General features: G+C 34.0%; 1 protein-coding gene and 1 long non-coding RNA gene across 3 annotated transcripts; both read left to right on the top strand.

Annotated features, from left to right (window-relative positions):
* Positions 1-1,775: 1,775 nt before the first annotated feature.
* On the top strand, positions 1,776-3,874 carry LOC110899346. Of its 2 annotated transcripts, none has more exons than XR_002570167.2 (3): positions 1,776-1,873; positions 3,084-3,186; positions 3,303-3,874. It is a non-coding gene; the product is annotated as an uncharacterized LOC110899346 (long non-coding RNA). The 2 variants fall into 2 exon arrangements; XR_004877697.1 differs by lacking the exon at positions 1,776-1,873 and adding an exon at positions 1,930-2,312.
* Positions 3,875-5,599: 1,725 nt separating this feature from the next.
* LOC110899345 lies at positions 5,600-9,533 on the top strand. The gene is made up of 7 exons (XM_022146237.2): positions 5,600-6,800; positions 6,990-7,096; positions 7,226-7,586; positions 7,753-7,947; positions 8,492-8,614; positions 8,729-8,832; positions 8,949-9,533. Exons 1-7 carry the CDS (start codon positions 5,763-5,765, stop codon positions 9,367-9,369), a joined length of 2,349 nt encoding a protein of 782 aa, XP_022001929.1. The 5' UTR covers positions 5,600-5,762; the 3' UTR covers positions 9,370-9,533.
* Positions 9,534-19,234: the final 9,701 nt, after the last annotated feature.

The raw sequence follows: 19,234 nt of genomic DNA, 5'->3' as shown, positions 1-19,234 counted from the left end.
AAATATAACTCGGTTTTTAATAAAATTACACTTAGCATTGTTCAGTTGGTATTGAGATATAATACAGTAGCGGTAACATATCATTATCATTACCATATGTGAAAAATTACAAATCTAATTTGTTAAAATAATATTATTTAATCAAATATAAATAAATATAATTAAAATAAAAGCTATATCTAATATATATAAAATAATAATATTCAAACAATACTAAAAAAATCTCATTGAACACACTGTTCATCACGGCTTAATATCTATACTATATAATAAAAGAAACCAATGAAGGGACACGTGTCATTCATTGGAGCTACCTATTTTTTAGTTTTTTTATCTTTATCTCCTACTTAATTATATTTAATATTAATTGAAAGATAATTATAAAATAAAATTTAATATAAATTTAAACAATTCGTGTAGGAGATAATATAGTTTTTTGAAATATTTATTAGATTTCAAAATTAATAATTAATATTTATTAACTGAAAGATAATTATAAAATAAAATATAATATAAATTCGTATAGGGGATAATATAGTTTTTTGAAATATTTATTAGATTTCAAAATTATTTATCTTGAAATTAAAAAAAGACGTACACTAAATGTAAATTAATATAATGTAAAGAGTTAAATGTCATTTTAGTCTCTATGGTTTGGGCCATTTTGTCTGTTTAGTCCAAAGGTTTTATAATACAAAGGGTTTATAAAGATATAACAAGATATAATTTTTTGTTGATTGTTATATAAAATTACATGTGCTTAACCCATACAATACATGAGGTTCTTAAAAATGTAACCCTTTTCATTATTTAATATATAAAATTAAATTTACTTAACCCATAAAATACATGGGGTTCTTAAAGATATAAGTTTTTTATTATTTAATATATAAAATTACATTTATTAACCTATGTAATAAACGAGATTTTTAAAGATACATTATTTTATTATTTGGTATATAAAATTACATTTAGTCAACCCATGTAATAAATGAGGTTTTTAAAGATATATTTTTTGGGTGGAGTTCGGCTACAAAGTCCATTTTTCCTACAACGTATACAAAGCCATAAAAAAACACAATTTCAGCCATAAAACACACTCAAAACCTACAAATAACAGATTGAAGATCAGTAAAACACAATATCCAAACCCTAACAGTACATAAAAACTTCAAACACAACATCGTAGAACTATGAATATAAAACACAACATGATAATCAACATAGAATACATTAATATTAGTTATTCGAAAATCAAAGCCCTATCATCCAAAACACAACACGAAACCCACAAATATGGCGTTTGTGGATCTTGAGTGTGTTTTATGTCTGAAATTGAGGTGTTTTATGACTTTGTACACTTTGTAGGAAAAATTGTCTTTTTGCCAACTCCCACCCATATTTTTTTTATTATTTAATATAAAAAATTACATTTATTCAACCCGTGTATTACAGGAGTTCTAACCTAGTTAATATGTATAATAAATATAATAATAATATAATAATAATATATTACGGTTGGCTTTGACATCTTCACACGTTCGGCACATGAGATTGGTTGTTTAAAGGGTAAGCGTTGTATTAAACTCAAAAACAAGTTGTTTAGTCTATAAATTAATTGGAATTAAACAATATTTTTTTTTTAATAAAAATCATGCCAGCAACTGACACAAAACAAAAACACATGGAGGCTTGACTTTTAGCATGTAGTCCCAACTACATGTTGAAGCGTACAATACCCAATTGCTTATGTATTCGCAAAGAGTTCTTAATCACTGATATTGTAAAGATAAAGTCACAGAAAAAAAAGCTATCGAAAACCAAGAAGAAAGCATGCCCAAGTATTCGCAAAGAGTTCTTAATCACTGATATTGTAAGTATATTTGTTTTTTTCTCTCAGATGTAGTTGTTGTGGAGCTTATGAGCATGCTTCAAAGATAAGAAAGCATTACTAAATTGCTAAAGAGGGTCGGCTTTGGGTCTGTGCGGGATGTGCCGCACAGGGCCCATAATATCGAGGGGCCCAAAATTGTTTAAAAATATACCTATAATTTATATATAAGCCTTTTAACGAAAAAACATAAACAAGTTGACTCTTTGGTGCAGTGGAAGGGTCACTTTGTTACCGCTTTAAACGTCCCGTGTTTGATTCCCTGTGGTGTTGTTTTCTTTTTTCTACCTTTATCGAGTTCTTCCAGTATTCTTTTTTCTACTTTTATCAAGTTCTTCCAAGTTTTCTATTTTTTTGAGTTCTTCCAAGTTTTGTTTCGGGAAGTGGATGATTCAACTTATTTTTTAATTGGCGGAAACTCGTAAGGCCCCTATGCTCCCACAATTACCTTTTTAGTCTTTAGTTTAATTTTTGTAAGTTCTTTTTTTTTTCTATTGTTATCATTTACATAATAACTTCTTTCTTTTAAAATATAAACCTAGTAGGACTCCGTTTTCTAGTTTCATTTATCTTACTTGTATGAAATGGTTAGTGTTGCAAACTAATTTAGATATGTTTATACATATTACAATTCTTTTTGTTTAAAGAATTGAAGTATTGGTTATTTTTACTTGTTAATGAAACTAATGTTAGGTGTAATAATTTATTTGAATATAAAACTCAGATATTTTTCTCAATCCACGCTAATTTGAGCTTTGTATTAACTCTATGAATATGAATAGTTGTAATAATTGATAAGTTTTTTTTTTAATAATCCTGAAATTAATTGTGCTCATTTTCATACCGATGTTTAGATAACACTTGAACCCTATATGTTTGCATATTAAAATCTTGGTTGCTGGTTGTGGACTTTGAGATATAGAAAATGGCGTCTGATTCTGAAAATTGTTCATCCGTTTAATACAAATGGAGACCTCACGATTCGTTTAACTATTTAACATAGATCATTTTGCTATAATACTTTTTTATTGTTTATTGTCATTACAACCAGCGTCATAATACTAATACTGATTTTATATACACATATTTATATTGAGGGCCCCAGTTTTCCTATTCGCACAGAGCCTAAAATTTTTTAGGGATTTTCAGAGACGACCCTGTTGCTAAACATATCTATATTATTGTTTGATAGTGGTTTTCTCTTGACAAAATGGAAAGAAATGTCATATGATATCTTCAACAAAGATTGACATACGGAGCTCACACAGGGAAATAAGTCCTTTACCCGAATCAAGGTTCTTTTATGTAGTCTCATCAATTTTCTTGTAGAGAATACTATCTTTTCAAATCTTTGCAAGTTACAAAATTTTAAAGTTTTTTACAAGTAAGATGATTCTCTAAGATTTTTCAGATTTGGAGAAGCCGTTCAGTTGTTGGATTCTGACTATATGTTTATCGAGACTGAAGTCTAGTCCAAACTAGTTTCATCTCATGCAACATATACATGTTACCTTGTCTACAAAACACCAAAATACCAATCTAGATTTGAGGTTCCTATGGAAGTGAAAGATAGAAAATGTGATTCTTGGTATATCTATTTAGCAAGTCCTCAAACCCCAATTATTCGACCAAAGGCTGGTCAAAACACCCATAACCCAGTCAATAGGCCGAAAATAAAAGGCATTCCACAACAATGGAATAATGGATGGAATGAAGTGCAAATCTGGGAATTGCGAGCTGATAATACAATGAACATGGAACTTACGCTGGATGTTTCTGACAGGAAGAAGATTAGTGGGCTTATTATTGAAGGCATTGAGTTTACACCTATATAAACTTCCATTTTTCATATAATGGACAAGAATTAGTTGTAAACACAAAATTTGTTTTTTTTTTAATTTTTTTTTTGTGTGTCGAGTGGAAGTACATTCTGAATCATATTTCCTTGATATAAGGGTTTGGTCTTTTTATAGTTTTTTAATATTTTTTCGGTTGTTCTTGACTTGTAGTTAAATGATTTTATTGTTTTATTTATAGCTTTGTTTGTTTAAATGATTAGTTACAACTATACTAGGGCCTCATTGTTTTGAAAATGAAATTGATAATTATGAACTATGGTGGATCATTATTGTTTATTTTTTAAGTGTTTAGTGTTTATTTTATGAACTTATGGAGCGATTTATATGTAATAGTAACCATGAGTAAGAATGTAATGAACTTATTGAGTGTTTAGTATCTTTAGATAATGTTTTGGATAAATTTCAAAAAATAAAAGCCTGTAGGACACAATTTTAAATACATTTGTAATTATGTTTGATGTGTTTCTGATGATTATATAAATTTTTGTTTAATGTTTTTTTGTCTTACATGACTCGACCCGACCCGCTATGAACCGATTTTTTTATATAGTTTGGAGCCTAAAATCTTTAAAAATATTCCGCACCCTGAGCAAAAAAAATTCATAGATCTACCACTCTACATGAATTAAAGATGTCAAATTACTCGATATTATGGTATAAAAATATAACGAAGGAACTAAAGTACAAGTGTCATATTCTAATTAGGCCTCACCGATAGATATGATACGGGTTCGAGGATCATGCCATGTGTTAGGTGCTACTGGGTTAGTTGGATTTAGAAACAAACTAGAATGGCTGTCTTTTTTTTAACGGCCAAATAAATTATCGAATAAGTATTCTCTGATGCCTTTTAATCAAGAAAAAAAACATCCTCTCATCCATTACGATCAGAGTTGAATGCATACCCGAGACACCAAGCCACCATTTCCCAAGAAAACCCGCCCGGTTCAGCTCAGTTTCGAACTAGCAACATCAGACATAGTTCTAAACTTTATTGCCATCACCAATTTCCTTCAAAGCAATACTACTGGGAGTTGAACTTGAGACCTTAAGGCCGGAGGGTGTGGGGGGCGCCATACCCGCCACCTCAGCCTCTATAGCGCCCCGGGCGCTATACACCCACACCCTCCATGTTAAGGAGGGGCGCCATACTTCACTCGCCAACATGGTAACGAGAGGAGAAGGGGGTATCAGGTGGGGCCCACTTGTTTGCACCAATCAGAATTTTTTTTTTCTATAGCGCCCCTAGGGGTTATCACCACACCCTCCATGTTAAAGGGCGGGTTATAAAGCCCACTTGGCTGACGTGGCGCCTACATGGCGCTGAGGTGGCGCTTATAAAGCCCCAAGGGGTTATCCCACACCCTCTAGCCTAATAAAAGAAATCAAAAGAGTAGCCACTAGACCAAGTTGTTTGTACGGATCAAATGGCTGTTTTTAAAGCCTAGCTGTTTTCGTGATCCACTTTTTACGCTATACAGCTGTAACATAATATTTTCATATGCGATCATGAATGTTAAATCATGTGACGAGGGCATCTGGGTAGGTAAACAGAGGTCAACTAAAGAGACGATAATCACCCACAAAGCGACAAATCGTTTAGTATATAATAGCTGAATTAAACATTTTTTTATGTAATCATGTGAAATCGTGTGTACATGTTGAAATGCCAGCACGTTCTTTGCACGTTCTTTGAAGCGTACAATACCCAACTGCTTGACTTTATGTCTTTTACGGTCTACTATTTTTTTTAATTAATAAAATGTCATTATTGATCAAGTGGCGTAATATATCCCTTAATTTCTCACTTCACTGATCCATCATAAGGGCATTTCTTCTCATTGAACTACTCGCAGCAAATTAATCATCTGTATTCTTCATTCTTAACCATCTTTCAATTCCATTAGAGAAATTACAAACACCGTTTGTGTTGGTTCTTTACACATAACCTGTCAAGCTGTGCACTTCCAATTGCTTATTTGCTTCTAATAATAATTATTTGATCCACAAATATGGAGCATTACATGGAGACATTGTTACATCTTAAAATTCAACTAGAAGATATAACATCAGCCACCAACAACTTCAACGATAGCCCTATTGGAGTTGGTGGTTTTGGGAATGTTTATAAAGGAGAAGTGTCTCACCCTGATGGGCGTAGCGTGGTCGCTATTAAACGTCTTGATAGTACACGTGGACAAGGGGCACCTGAATTCTTGAAAGAGTTAACGATGCTTTCTGAGTACAAGCATGAAAATGTTATTTCTCTTTTGGGATTTTGTTGCGAAAAGAGTGAGATGATCCTGGTGTACGAGCATGCATCACGTGGAAGCCTTGATCGCTATTTAAATTCCCCTTATCTCACGTGGTCACAACGTATCAAGATATGCATTGATGCCGCGAAGGGACTAAACTACCTACATGATCCAAGGGAGACACACCGGAGACTTATCCATTGTGATGTAAAATGTGGCAACATCCTTCTCGATGAAGATTGGAATGCGAAAGTTTCTGACCTTGGGCTATCAATAATTGGGTCAGCTAATGAGCAGCACTCACTTATTGTCACCCTGGCAGCAGGTACCGTGGGATACATTGACCCGCAGTATCGGATGACACACACTTTAACAAAAGAATCAGACGTATACTCTTTTGGTGTGGTCCTGTTTGAAGTTTTATGTGGGCGATTATCCTGTACATATAGCAACAATCGTGTTCGGCAGAATTTATTACCCACGTGGATTGAAAGCTATGAACATAAGCAGTTAAATGAAATCGTTTTTAAAAGTCCGACTATTAAACCAATGGATCAGGGTTCTCTAAAAACATTTTCAGACATTGTATATCAATGCTTGAAGATATCTCGTGAAGATCGACCAAAGATGACTGAGGTTGTGACAGAACTTGAGACTGCACTCGTCATTCAAGAGCTTAGTGAAGGGAAGTTGCCGTGTTTTATCTACGATGAGACTCCTCCTCAGAACTTCAGTTCCAAAGCTAAATTGTGGGAACTTCTGTGTGAAGGGGTCCTCCTTAACGACGGCAAAACGGTAATTAGTTGCTATGTTTGTATCATAGATTGACACACTCTCGTTACCTTCACAAGTAACACTTATAAACAACCGAGTCATTAAACTTGTTATTTTCATATATAGTTAGTAATTTGATCAACCAAGATTGAAAGAGATGCTATAGTTTTACACGAACGACTAACTTGAACTTGTTTAATGGACGTACAGTGGCTTTCATTAAATAAGAAGGGAGAACTTTGTGAGATGATATCTATTGCAGAATGTTTGGGTTCAGATGTCAAGAGTTACGACTTCTCGTCTCGATATAATTCAAGGTGACTTTTCCTGTTTCAAGCTTTTGAGAATATTGATAATTAAGTACTAAACAAACGTGTAAAAATATTTGATTCTTGTCACCTGGAATCACATACAATGTATCAATCACTCTTTGCTACTATTCACAGATTTGCTGTGGGCACCTGCCTTTATTTTCCTTGTGATGGGATATTGAAAACACATGTAAAATCCCAATTCTTGTCACCAGGAATCACATACACGGTGAACATTGTGTTCAAGTTTGAGAACCCAAAGGTGAGAAAAGGTTATGAACTAATATCCCTCAGATACAAATTACAAGGGGAGACAGAGAGTTCAATATCACACCTGGCTTATGAGAGAGAAGATGGATGGTGGATGTGCGAATTGTATCACTTTACTTGTGACCGCAGAACAGTTGATCTTCAAATTTTGTTTGAAGACTTCCTTACTTCTCCTTATAGTTATAGCATAAAAGTAGAAGGCATCGAATTTCAGCCCTTGGAGAAAGTAAGATTACAAAAAAATAATAATACTAATAGTTTGATTATTTATGTACGTCTTTAATTAATGTACTTTAATTTTTTGAGTGTCAACCACCATAGCAATATTTCAACGTAAGAAAACCCGAGTTAGCGATTAGATCAAAGTCTAATATGGTTATGTTGTTCTACAGGTGGAACATATAGGTGAGAAGCAACCCATATCAGCTTCAGATTCAGATGTAGAATGGGAAGAAAAACTGCCAGCTGATTATGAAGACATAATGAAAAGGTCAGAAAATAGTGTGCAATGGACAACCAAGGAGGAAGCATACGCAATTATTCACAAAGGCTTCTTAATCAGTGATGACCAAATGAATAAATGCATTGTAAGTCCTTTTGTTTCTCTCACATCTAGTTGTTGCGGAGCCTAGTTAAGAACATGGTTCCACCAGAGATGAGCATGATATATTAAATTGCAAATATATTAATTTTCGACACCGACATGCTAACACCATACGAAACAATAGAGTTAACAGGTTTCATGTTTCACTTTAATAGGTTTCCTAACTTAAAATGGTCAACCTTTTAATAACATGTTTAAATTTGCGTTTAAACAAGTTAAACACATGTTAGCATGTTAATGACTTTTTTTAAACCTATTTATATGTTGAGGATTATGTATATATGTATATATGTATTAGTTAGGAATTTAATGAACTTTTGGCAACTTTTGTTTCACTACACTACATATGAGATATGTCCCAAACCCATCCCTAAATAGGTCGTGTCGTGTTAACATGTCAACCTGGTTGAAACAGGTTAGTATTCGTCTTTGGAAAAAATTAAGACGCGATTTGTTATGGTGTCGTGTTCGTGTCTAGCCCTCAGGTTATTGTGTCTTATCGTGCCGTGTCTAACATGTTCTACCAGGTTTATAATTATACTAAGGATGCAAATTTGGAAGATGAAAGTTTGGAAGAAATTATCGTAATGTCAGAAAACAAATGCTATCTAAAAACAAGAAGGAAGCATGCCCAAGTATTCGCAAATATTGTAAGTATTTTTGTTTTTTCTCTCAGATATAGTTGTTGTGGAGCTTATGAGCATGCTTCAAAGATAAGGAAGCATTACTAGATTGCTAAACATATCTTTATTATTGTTTTATAGTGGTTTTCTCTTGACAAAAATGGAAAGAAATGTCATATGATATCGTCAACAAAGGTTGACATACGGAGCTCACACAGGGAAATAATGCCTTTACCCGAATCAAGGTTCTTTTGTGTAGTCCCATCAATTTTCTTGTAGAAAATACTATCTTTTGAAATCTTTGCAAGTTAAAAAATTTTAAAGTTTTTTACACGTAACATGATTCTCTAAGATTTTTCAGATTTGGAGAAGCCGTTCAGTTGTTGGATTGTGACTATATGTTTATCGAGACTGAAGTCCAGTCCAAATTAGTATCATCTGAAACAACGTATGCATGTTACCTTGTCTACAAAACACTAAAAGACCAATCTAGATTTGAGGCTCCTATAGAAGTGAAAGATAGAAAATGTGATTCTTGGTATATCTATTTAGCAAGTCCTCAAACTCCAATTATTGGACCAAAGGCTAGTCAAGACACCCACAATCCAGTCAATAGGCCAAAAATAAAAGGCATTCCACAACAAAGGAATGATGGATGGATTGAAGTGCAAATATGGGAATTGCGAGCTGCTAATACAATGAACATGGAACTTATGCTGGGTGTTTCTGACAAGAAGATTAGTAGGCTTATTATTGAAGGCATTGAGTTTAGACCTATATAAACTTTCTTTTTTTATATAATTAACAAGAACTAGGGTTAAGACCCGCCCGCGTTGCGGCGCGGGTACATCGTAAACATTGAATGGATTAGTCCAAACATTATATGATGCATTAACCATATGAAAACACACATTTCGACGAATCCAGTTAAACTCAGTGTAACTTGTATAAACATTGTCATTGGATCAAACGTAAAGTAAATGAAATTCATATCAAACAATAACTTGAATTTATACGAAACATACATAAAAATATGCACGTAAAAATGGTTTCTTTAAATGAAGACGTATTATATTTGATCTGACTCGTCTATAAAAAAAGTTTACGTCGGAATGCAGAAGAAATAATATTTATACATACTCGTACATAAAATATGCAAATAAAAAATAGTTTTTAAGTAAAGGAAGTATAGGGGTAAACCGAAACAAAATATTAGTAAAAAATTTAATAGGTTATAAACGTTCGTAAAACCATGCCAAGTAGCTCCAATGCGACAACGACATCGACTCTCAACATCGTAAAAATAAAATAGATAAAACGGTAAAAATTACACTGAACGAAAAGGAGACAAAAATCGTTGAACCACGCACACCCGTTACAGTGTGTTAATGCGAAGAAATTAACCAGAAACGTAAAATGTAGAAAATAATAACTTAGTCGATCTAAGACCCGCCCGTTGCGGCAAAGTTTTCAAAAGGGAAAAAATGGACGCGTTGCGACGGGTCTGTCAAATATGGAGAAATAGAGCAAAAACGTTGAACCTCACATGCACGCTACGACAAGTTAACTCGCAAAATTTAGAACGAAACGTAAAACGAAAAACTTGCGAAAGATAAAAAGTATGGAGGACCAAAGTTGTAAATAATAAAGTGTTGTGGTAAATTACAAAAGATGAAAAAGTTTGAGTCAAAAGTGAAAATTTCAAATGGGTTAAAATGTAAAAGATAAAACTTTTAGGTTGAAAGTGGAAAATTAAGGAATGGATCAAAATGTAAAAGATAAAACTTTAAGGTTGAAAGTGGAAAATCAAGTTTTTTTTTTTTTTTTTGAAAAATTCCCCAAGCATAGAGTACAAGTGATGATGCACAAGGAAGTTGATAATTTATATATGGAATAATTAGAATTACCGCCCGCCGCAATGCGGCAGGGATTCATTAGTTATATATCAAATTAGATAAAAGTCAAATATTTCTTACATGACCGTGAACCTGTGTGTAAAACATAAAAAGAATAACTAAGTTGATCTCTGACTCGCGCGTTGCGACAGACTTATCAAACGGGGAAAATAGATGCGTTGCAAAAGGCCTGTCAAACGGGAAAAAATAGATTGAAAAACGTTGAAACCGCAGACGCACGTTGCGGTGTGTTAACTCGGAAAATTTAGAACGAAACGTTAAACGGAAAACTTGCGAAAGATGAAAAGTATAAGAGACCAATGTTGAATGTTAAAAAACGTTAGGGTTAAATTGCAAATGATGTAAAATTTTGAGGTAAAAGTAAAAAAAAATCAAAGTGATTAAATTGCAAAAGATATAAACTTTTGAATTATAAATGAAAAATCAAACTAAGGGTTTCAAATTACAAAGAATGAAACTTTAAGCTTAATTTGCCAAAGATTTAAACTTTAGGGTTAGAAAGGAAAAAATCCAATTTTTTTTTTGGAAAACTCCCACAACATATGGTACAACTTGCATATGCATATATATGTTGCTTTTTTATATAGTTTATAATTATTTGTAAACATAATTTTTTTTGCCTAGTGGAAGTACATTCTGAATCCTATTTCCTTGAAAGAAGTCTTTTATGATGCTAACAAAAACAGTATATATATATATATATGATAAAAAGATATTACCACATTATTGTTGTTTTAAAAATAAAACAAGTTGTAAATACACTTTACCAGAACTTTATGGATATACATGTTAGCATAAGTTCTTTTCTTTTTTCAAACTCATGATTTTTTTTATAAAAACAACCTCAAGTTTGTATAACAAAAAATCGATAATTTCCAATAGCATTATGGTTCTTCACTTCTACTTCTGTGCTCAATAATTCTTGATTTGTTAAAGTTCCATTTTAGTTATTCTTTTTAAGAAATTCTCGTCAAATACATGAATTTTTTCATAAGGTATATCTCAAATCTTTAAGATTTGTTATCAATTCAATTGATCATCTAGTTGTCAAACGAACTCACCAAGTTTCTATCAAACAAAGTCATTGACTGTCAAACAAGTTCATTGCTCTTTCAAACAAACTCATTATATGTCAAACAAGTTCATTGCTCTTTCAAACAGACTCATTATATCTCAAGCAATCATACATTTTCCATCAAACTCAAATGTTGATTTCAATGTTGGATCAAAACTTGGAGGTATTTATGGTAGGTAAACTATGAAGCGTTCATGGCGGGTCAATCTTGTGTTCAAACGTTAATCATTCCTGATAATGAGATAAGCATAAGCAACAAAGCACCAAATTAGGGTTATAAACGAACCGTCAGCGAATAGTTCGTGATCCATTTGGCGGGAAGTTGGTTTATGTTTGTTTGTTTAATAAACGAACGAATATGAACAAGAAATTCCGTTCAATTAGTTAGTTAAATGAACAAATATGAACAGATGTCCCATTCGTTCAATTGTGTTCGTGAACGTTTGGTAAGGTGTTCTTGAATGTGTTCGTGAACATTCGTTCATTTGTGCCCGTTTACGTTTGTTTAATTTGTTTGTGTTTTAGTTAAATGTTTTTGTACTTTCATATATTTTATCTATGATTTTAGTATTATTTAATTTTTATTTATTTTATCACCCTAACAATTAGACTAGGAAACCCTATTTCCACCTTTTTACGCGCCATTCCCTTTTAATTCGTTTCTGATTATTTACATTGATGAATAAGATCGACATATGTTAGAACTTTTGAGACCGTTCGAATTCGAGTTTAATAGTTTAGGGCCATTTTGTAATAGTCTGATAGTCAAAGGAGTAAAATTGTAAAGTATGAATAGGGTTTTGTGGATTAGACAAGATGTACTTAATTACCCTTGGTGATTATAATTACACAGGGTAGCTGTCTTATAAATAGAAATCACCACAATCAAGCCTTTCCAAGTTTCCTAGACTAGGTGTCTGTTTATTGTGTATTCTCTTGATTGTTCTTGTGTTTTGTGCATCAAATCAGTATATACAGGCTCTTGATCAGTATTAAACATTATGGGATTTCAATTCAACATTGGTTGATTCACACACACCATCAAGATTCTTCACTTTCTACTTAATTTGTTTTCTTACTTCTATCACTCAAACACCTAATCAATAGGTGTTTGTGTGTTTATCAATCACCAACACCGTGATCCGTAGTGAATTTGGGACTCACAATTTGTTATTAAAGCCTTGATGCTCTTGATTGATTACTATTTGTTGAGATTTTTTAGAAAGTTTTCAATGTTTTTAAGGTTTTTCAAAGGTTCTTGGTAAAAATGGCTTGATTTGGAATGTTGAATGAAGAGGTTGTTGTTAATATGTGTTTACGTTTGTTTTTGGTTCATTTTGATACAAAACACCATGGGTTTTTTGCCGATTTGGTGTGATTAGAGGGTTTTTGTTCGTGTTTAAAACCTGTTTGGGCGTATTTGTTAAAGATTGCGTTGATAACCTGCGTTTATTGATAACTATGTGTTTGTCTCTGCTGCATATTTATCGAAGGCGACAGGGTCAGTGATATAAATCTCCTACGATTTTCTCATATTATTCGGCGTTTTTTTCTAAAATTGTTGTTTTGCTCAGTTTTGTCTGCTTAATTATAAAATATGTCGATCCAAGAAACCAAGTCAATATAACCAACACATTTGTCTGTACTGCATAATTGCCATTCAGTATTCAAGATCCGTCAATAACTGCGTAATTGTGCCCAATATCATAGAAAACTACGTGTTTAACCTGCTGTAAACAATTCGAAACTAAAAATCAAATCATAATATCGATTAATTAGTTAAGTCCAATTGCACAAGCTAAACTAGAAACCGGAACTGTAACTCGTCCTCCGAAATTTAAGGGATCTGCCGACTTCGGTAGTTGGATAAACCGAATCAAATCATTCTTTGAGTATACAAACTATACTCAATGGATCTCCGTTACTTTTAGACCCCATGTCCCCATGACAGTCAATGACGACATTCGTATGATTAACCATGATCCCTCAATTTACACCGATGAAGACCAGGCCTTGATCCAGTGTAACTGTCGGGCTCAAGCGGCTCTGACAATGGCCTTATCAACTGACGATTGCCACATGTTTGAGGAATACACTACCACACATGATCTCTCATTGGCCCTAATTAACTATTATGAGGGAAACAAAGAAATGATTCAGAAAAAGAGTGACATGGTGCAAAAAGAATACGACTTGTTTGGAAGTATCTGCGGAGAAAGCCTGTTAGACCACATCAGTCGATTCTTAACATGATGACGAAAATGAAGATGGCTGGAAACCCTGTTGTTAACCGTGTTGCAATCAAGAAGCTTTTGGACTCACTTCCAAAAGAATGGAGTTTGCAATGCATGATGATCAACACCCTAAATTCCTTTGAAATGGACATCATGAAAAGAGAAATGAACGAAGTTGGGTACTCTCATAAATCCATCTACTGCTGCTCCCAAGAACATGCAATTTCTACCCCCATAACCTCCAGTGGTTCAAATTCACAAGTTAGAAATGCATCAAACTTCAACAATGCTTTCGCAAACTCTTCAAAGGCTCCACAGTCTAGTGAAAAAGTTGTTGTGGTCGGCGATGCTCAAGGTCTCAAGATCTCTACTGAACATGTTGCTTTGTTTAACAGTTTTTTGAGCAGCTATGAAGCTTTTATGGTTATATAGCTAAAAACAGAAGTTTTTACCGCTGAAGATATGTATCAAGTAGATCCAGACGATATGAAGGAGATGGACTTGAAGTGGCAGATGGCGATGATCACTCTAAGGCTAAAAAAATTTCAAGACAAGGTGGGAAAAAGGCTATTGCTGGGGAAAGCTAGTTTTGATAAATCTAAGCTTCACTGTTACAACTGCAAGAACCTTGGGCATTTCAAAAGAGATTGTCCACTTCTCAAAAACTGAAAACATTGAAGCTGCACCAATGAAAAAGCCGATTTCTATTGAAGGAAGTGAAAATGCTGCAACCGAGAATGCAAAGGCATTGGTCATGGAAGATTATGATTGGGCTGAGGATATTGTTGAAGAAAAAACCGATGTTAACCAAGCTCTTATGACAAAGATTTCAACTGGATAAGCCCTACTTTTATCAAAGTTTCTTAGAAACAAAAATGCAGGTATCCCCAAGGGAGATGAATGTCACACCCCAAAACGTCGCAACGGAAGTACAAACATAGCAGTTTCGGAGGGTGGTAACCATAAGTATATCTTCGTGGACGATGTAATATAAATTTTGGACATACAACTTAACTAAAACATAAGTTTAAAGTTTAAACAAAACCACAACCTCAATATAGTTGTTTGATCCTTTGGATCTTAGTATACTACGAAGCTATTGTGTTCAAATGATGTATCTTTGTACGAAGCTACGACGTATACACTGCGGTGACTTCGTAAGAAGCCACTTGTTACTCTGCCTTTGTACGAAGCTGCATATTCCTGCCTTCGTACGAAGCCACAGGAGCATGTGATTTTGAAATTTTTAATTTTTCAAACTTTTATTTTAATCAGATTTTGAAATCCACTCAAGTATCCAGGTCCAAGTTAATGACCCTGGACACTCGATTTGTCGACCAAGTCCAAGTTAATGACCTTGGTTGACCCGATCTACGAACCGTCTGACGTTTTTGTTCAAATTTTCATTTTTCTCACAATTACAAGTTTCAACTTAATGAACTTGTTCAACTTTTCAAGTTTCCATGTTTATCAGATTAACTCCCACCCAGACTGTTCAAGATCTCCTCTGCATCTGAGATTCTGAAGATCAGCTTTCCAACACTGGTTTGTCGAAAATAAAGTAGAAATAAATTCTTTTTGTATTTTTACAAACTTTATGTTAAAACACACTAAAAATCTTTTTGAGTTTAATTTGAAATCAAAAAACAATGAAAAATTTATAGACATATTTTTGTGAGTTGTGTTAGAGGATCATATCAGCTGCCGACAAGTCACTAGCACCGTTGACCTTATTAGACTTTAAGTTTTAAACGATTCACCTAGATTGTCACTATACTGATCCACTTAAATTTTCACACAAAGTTCAACTGGTTCGAGATACGAGATTAATGTCTTAAGCACTTAACTTATTCACGTGTCCCACCTCAGAATATACTCTCGTATCAAGATTCCCCAAATTCAGTCTTACAGGTGAATATACTATATTGATATCTATTCTCTCGGTAGTACAAGACCTTGAGAGCTCAGGTTAGAACTTTCGTTCAGTCAGAAAAATGAAGGCTCGACTTTAGGTGTGTCCCACTTAGGGATCTTCTTTACAACTACACTTGATTTATATCATTCGATATTTTCTCAATTTTTATGCAGAGGGAAAGCTTTTTAAAGCGCATAAAGTATTATACGAGGTCTAGGCCATTGCTGACGTAATCAAAAGACCTGGTATAAAGACCAGATATCAAACTGTATAAAGACCTAGCATCTTAGAATTAGGCAATCTCTCAAACAAGATTCCGTGGGTTACCCATATATCCGAGAGATGTTCCCCATGAGATAAGTAAGAATTTGATTTTATGTTTATATCTCGGAATTAATCTAATAATGTGCAAAAACCTACTGACACATCATCAGTGGGAGCGTTTAACGCTTTTAACTTTCCAATTATTTAGCGTACTCTGACAGTCTAGCTAATGTACTATCATTTCCTCTTTTTACACTAACTCTTTTTGTCTTTTTCTACGGTTTTTACATTTTTGCATTTTTTAATGTTTTTGTATTTTTTACAATTTTAAATGTTTTTTTTTGTATTTTTTTACTGCATTTTCTCCCCCTAAAATCAAAAACATTTAAAAAGAATTTGACAAACCAATGCAGATCGCTTCTCAACGTCCTCTGCTTTGGAATCTTCATCAACGCCAACTATTTCTCCCCTGACAACAAAAGCCGCATACCATTTAGTTTCAAAAGATATTTAAAACGTGATTGATCTAACGGTTTTGTGTGGAAGTCAGCTTTCTGTTCGTCGGTGTGGATTTTTTTGAATTCTAATCAACTTCTTTCCGTAACAATCACGAATGAAGTGATGTCGAATCTCAATGTGTTTAGTTTTAGCGTGATGGAAAGGGTTTTTAGCGATGTTAATAGCAGCCTCATTATCTACAAAGATAGGCGAGCTAAGAAATTGCAGACCAAAGTCTCTCATCTGCGGTTGGATCCACAGAATCTGTGAACAAAAGCTGCTACCTGAGATGTATTTAGCTTCGCATGTAGAGAGAGAGAGACCGTGGTCTGTTTCTTATATTGCCAAGTTACTAGACGGGTTCCGAAGAACTGGCAGCCAGCCGTTGTAGACTTTGTATTGAGTTTGCAGGCACCGTCTTTGGGATACCACAAGCCTAAGCTCAGAGTTCCTTTTGAAGTAGCGCAAGATCCGCTTGACGATCATCAGTTGAGAAACTCTCGCACTCGATTGGTAGCGCGTTGCGAGGCATGTTGGATACATTATATCAGGTCTCGACTGGTACAAGGTTCTCGTCATGCTGAATTTCTCCAACACATCGTGACATACTCTGTTTGATGAATGAATATCCCTCCTGGTTGCTGATCGACTTGAAGACCTAAGAAGAATTTCATCTCTCCCATTCAACTCATCTCCAATTTTTGCTTCATGACTTTCTCGAACTCTTTGCAGAGTGTATCGTTTATAGACCCAAATATAATGTCGTCCACATATATTTGAACAATCAGAAGATGACCCTCAGCTTCCCGTGTAAAGAGAGTTGCATCTACCTTCCCGCGTGTGAAGCCATTCGTCAACAGGTGCTGAGAAAGTGTCTCATACCAGGCTCTTGGGGCCTGGTGCAACCCGTATAAGGCTTTGACTAGGAGGTAGACCTTATCCTTGTGGATAGGATTGGTGAAGCCCGGTGGCTGACTTTGACAACTGGTAATTTTCCATGTATCCGTACAACGTTAAACATTAATTTGTGCATTAATGACTGTGCCTGATTAAATTAATGACATGAATGATTTTCTGAATGATGTCATATACATACAAGTGCATCACATGTTGCAAGATTATTTATCATTATTGCATGCAACACAAGGTGGTTCAATTAGTGCACGAAACAAAGTTAGCACAGTATCAGACAAACTAGATGTACTAACCGGGAGTTCAGTACTCAGGCAGACATGATGTTAAGATGCAGAATGAGCCCCGAAACCAAGAGTTACACTAGAATAGTGTGAAGGAAAGTAGGGATTACAAAACTGCCTTCCTAGTATTAATTTAAGTGCCGGAAAGTGCCCAAAACTCACTAAAAGTGCAGAATTCTGCAGAAAACAGCAAAATTAAGCATCTTAACTACAAAATATAATGCAAAATTACGGTTTAGTGGTCCAGAAAACCTTCCTAAGTGTCGGGAATCAAAACTGTCATAAAAGACAACATAAAGTACACTAAAATGCGCAATTTAGCACCTTAACAAACCGGTAACCAACCGAGCAACCGGACACTACCCGAAACATCAAATTTTCACTAGAAGAATTGCTTTAACGTTACCAAACTAGTTATAATCATCAAACACCATAATATACCCTAAAACACTAAACATTTTAATTAAAATGTAACTTGATTGCTTAACTTATCATTAGAATCCAACCATACACCTCCCCCATAACTGGTTATAAAAGTGGGCCCCACACCTTCATTTCTTTTCATTACTTTAATGGATATGTTTAGATGATTATGGACATATTATCCTCCATATAATGAAATGTTGGGGAGTTATTTTATATAAACCAAAAGACCATGATCCCTAAACATTCTAACACTTGCAAGACACCACAACATCTTCTTCTCTTCTCCATTACCTACGGCCAACATACCCCTCACACACCCTCCATTTTTAATCCATCTCCATCCATTCTAAGGTGATCCTAAGGTGTAAGAAGCATATCTAAGATACTTGGAAACTGTGGATGTTGAAGGACCTCATCAAGGAGCTATTAACCACTTAAATCTTCATCATCTTCATACTTGTTTCTTCCCTAGCCTTAGAGCTAGTAGTAAGCTCCTTTAACCATGTTCTTGCTTCTAATTTTAGTGGTGAAAGTGTTATGTAACTTGTCAAACTCAAGAATCACAAAGAAACATAAGCATGATCTTGAACATAAAGCTTAATAACATGAAAATCAAAGATGTTTAAGTGCATGTAGTATACTTGTCTGTTGATTTCTTGTGTTATAATGTTGATCATCATAAGAAGCTTGCTAGATGGTGATTAAACACATGATCTAGCAAGTGTAAGGACGGATCTTGAGAAACTTGTAATGATTATCCTCTATGTTAAACATGAACTCGTTTTAGTGTATAATGATTATGTTTGTAATGATTATCATCTATATGTCTTGAGAATAAAAGATTTCAAAGATAGTATTTTCAAGAAACCAAAGTTTATTACAAGATTTAACATGAACTTGGTTTTTAAAGAAAGTAAACATGTTTTTAGGGTTAAATCAAAGCTAGAAAAGTGTTGTAGCAAGAAAAATACAAGAAGATTTATTTTTGAAAAATCATCATACAAGTTGTGAAGAACCAAAATTTACAAGAATGAGTTTTATAAACTAAAAATCATGTTTTTTTGAGGTAACTAAACTTAATAAACAACATGTGAAATTACTACAAATTTTTACAAACTTTCAA

Source organism: Helianthus annuus, chromosome 13, assembly GCF_002127325.2.
Source record: "Helianthus annuus cultivar XRQ/B chromosome 13, HanXRQr2.0-SUNRISE, whole genome shotgun sequence".
In the NCBI taxonomy this organism is placed as follows: Eukaryota; Viridiplantae; Streptophyta; class Magnoliopsida; order Asterales; family Asteraceae; genus Helianthus; species Helianthus annuus.
The sequence above is the reverse complement of the archived record's forward strand: the minus strand, read 5'-3'. Positions and strand labels throughout refer to the sequence as shown.

Excerpts from the sequence above, each read along its gene's own strand:
- LOC110899345 (XM_022146237.2), top strand. The coding sequence starts at position 5,763 with ATGGAGCATTACATGGAGACATTGTTACATCTTAAAATTCAACTAGAA. Across the intron at positions 7,097-7,225 it reads TCGTCTCGATATAATTCAAG|ATTTGCTGTGGGCACCTGCC; the intron begins GTGACTTTTCCT and ends TACTATTCACAG. Across the intron at positions 7,948-8,491 it reads ACCAAATGAATAAATGCATT|GTTTATAATTATACTAAGGA; the intron begins GTAAGTCCTTTT and ends ATGTTCTACCAG.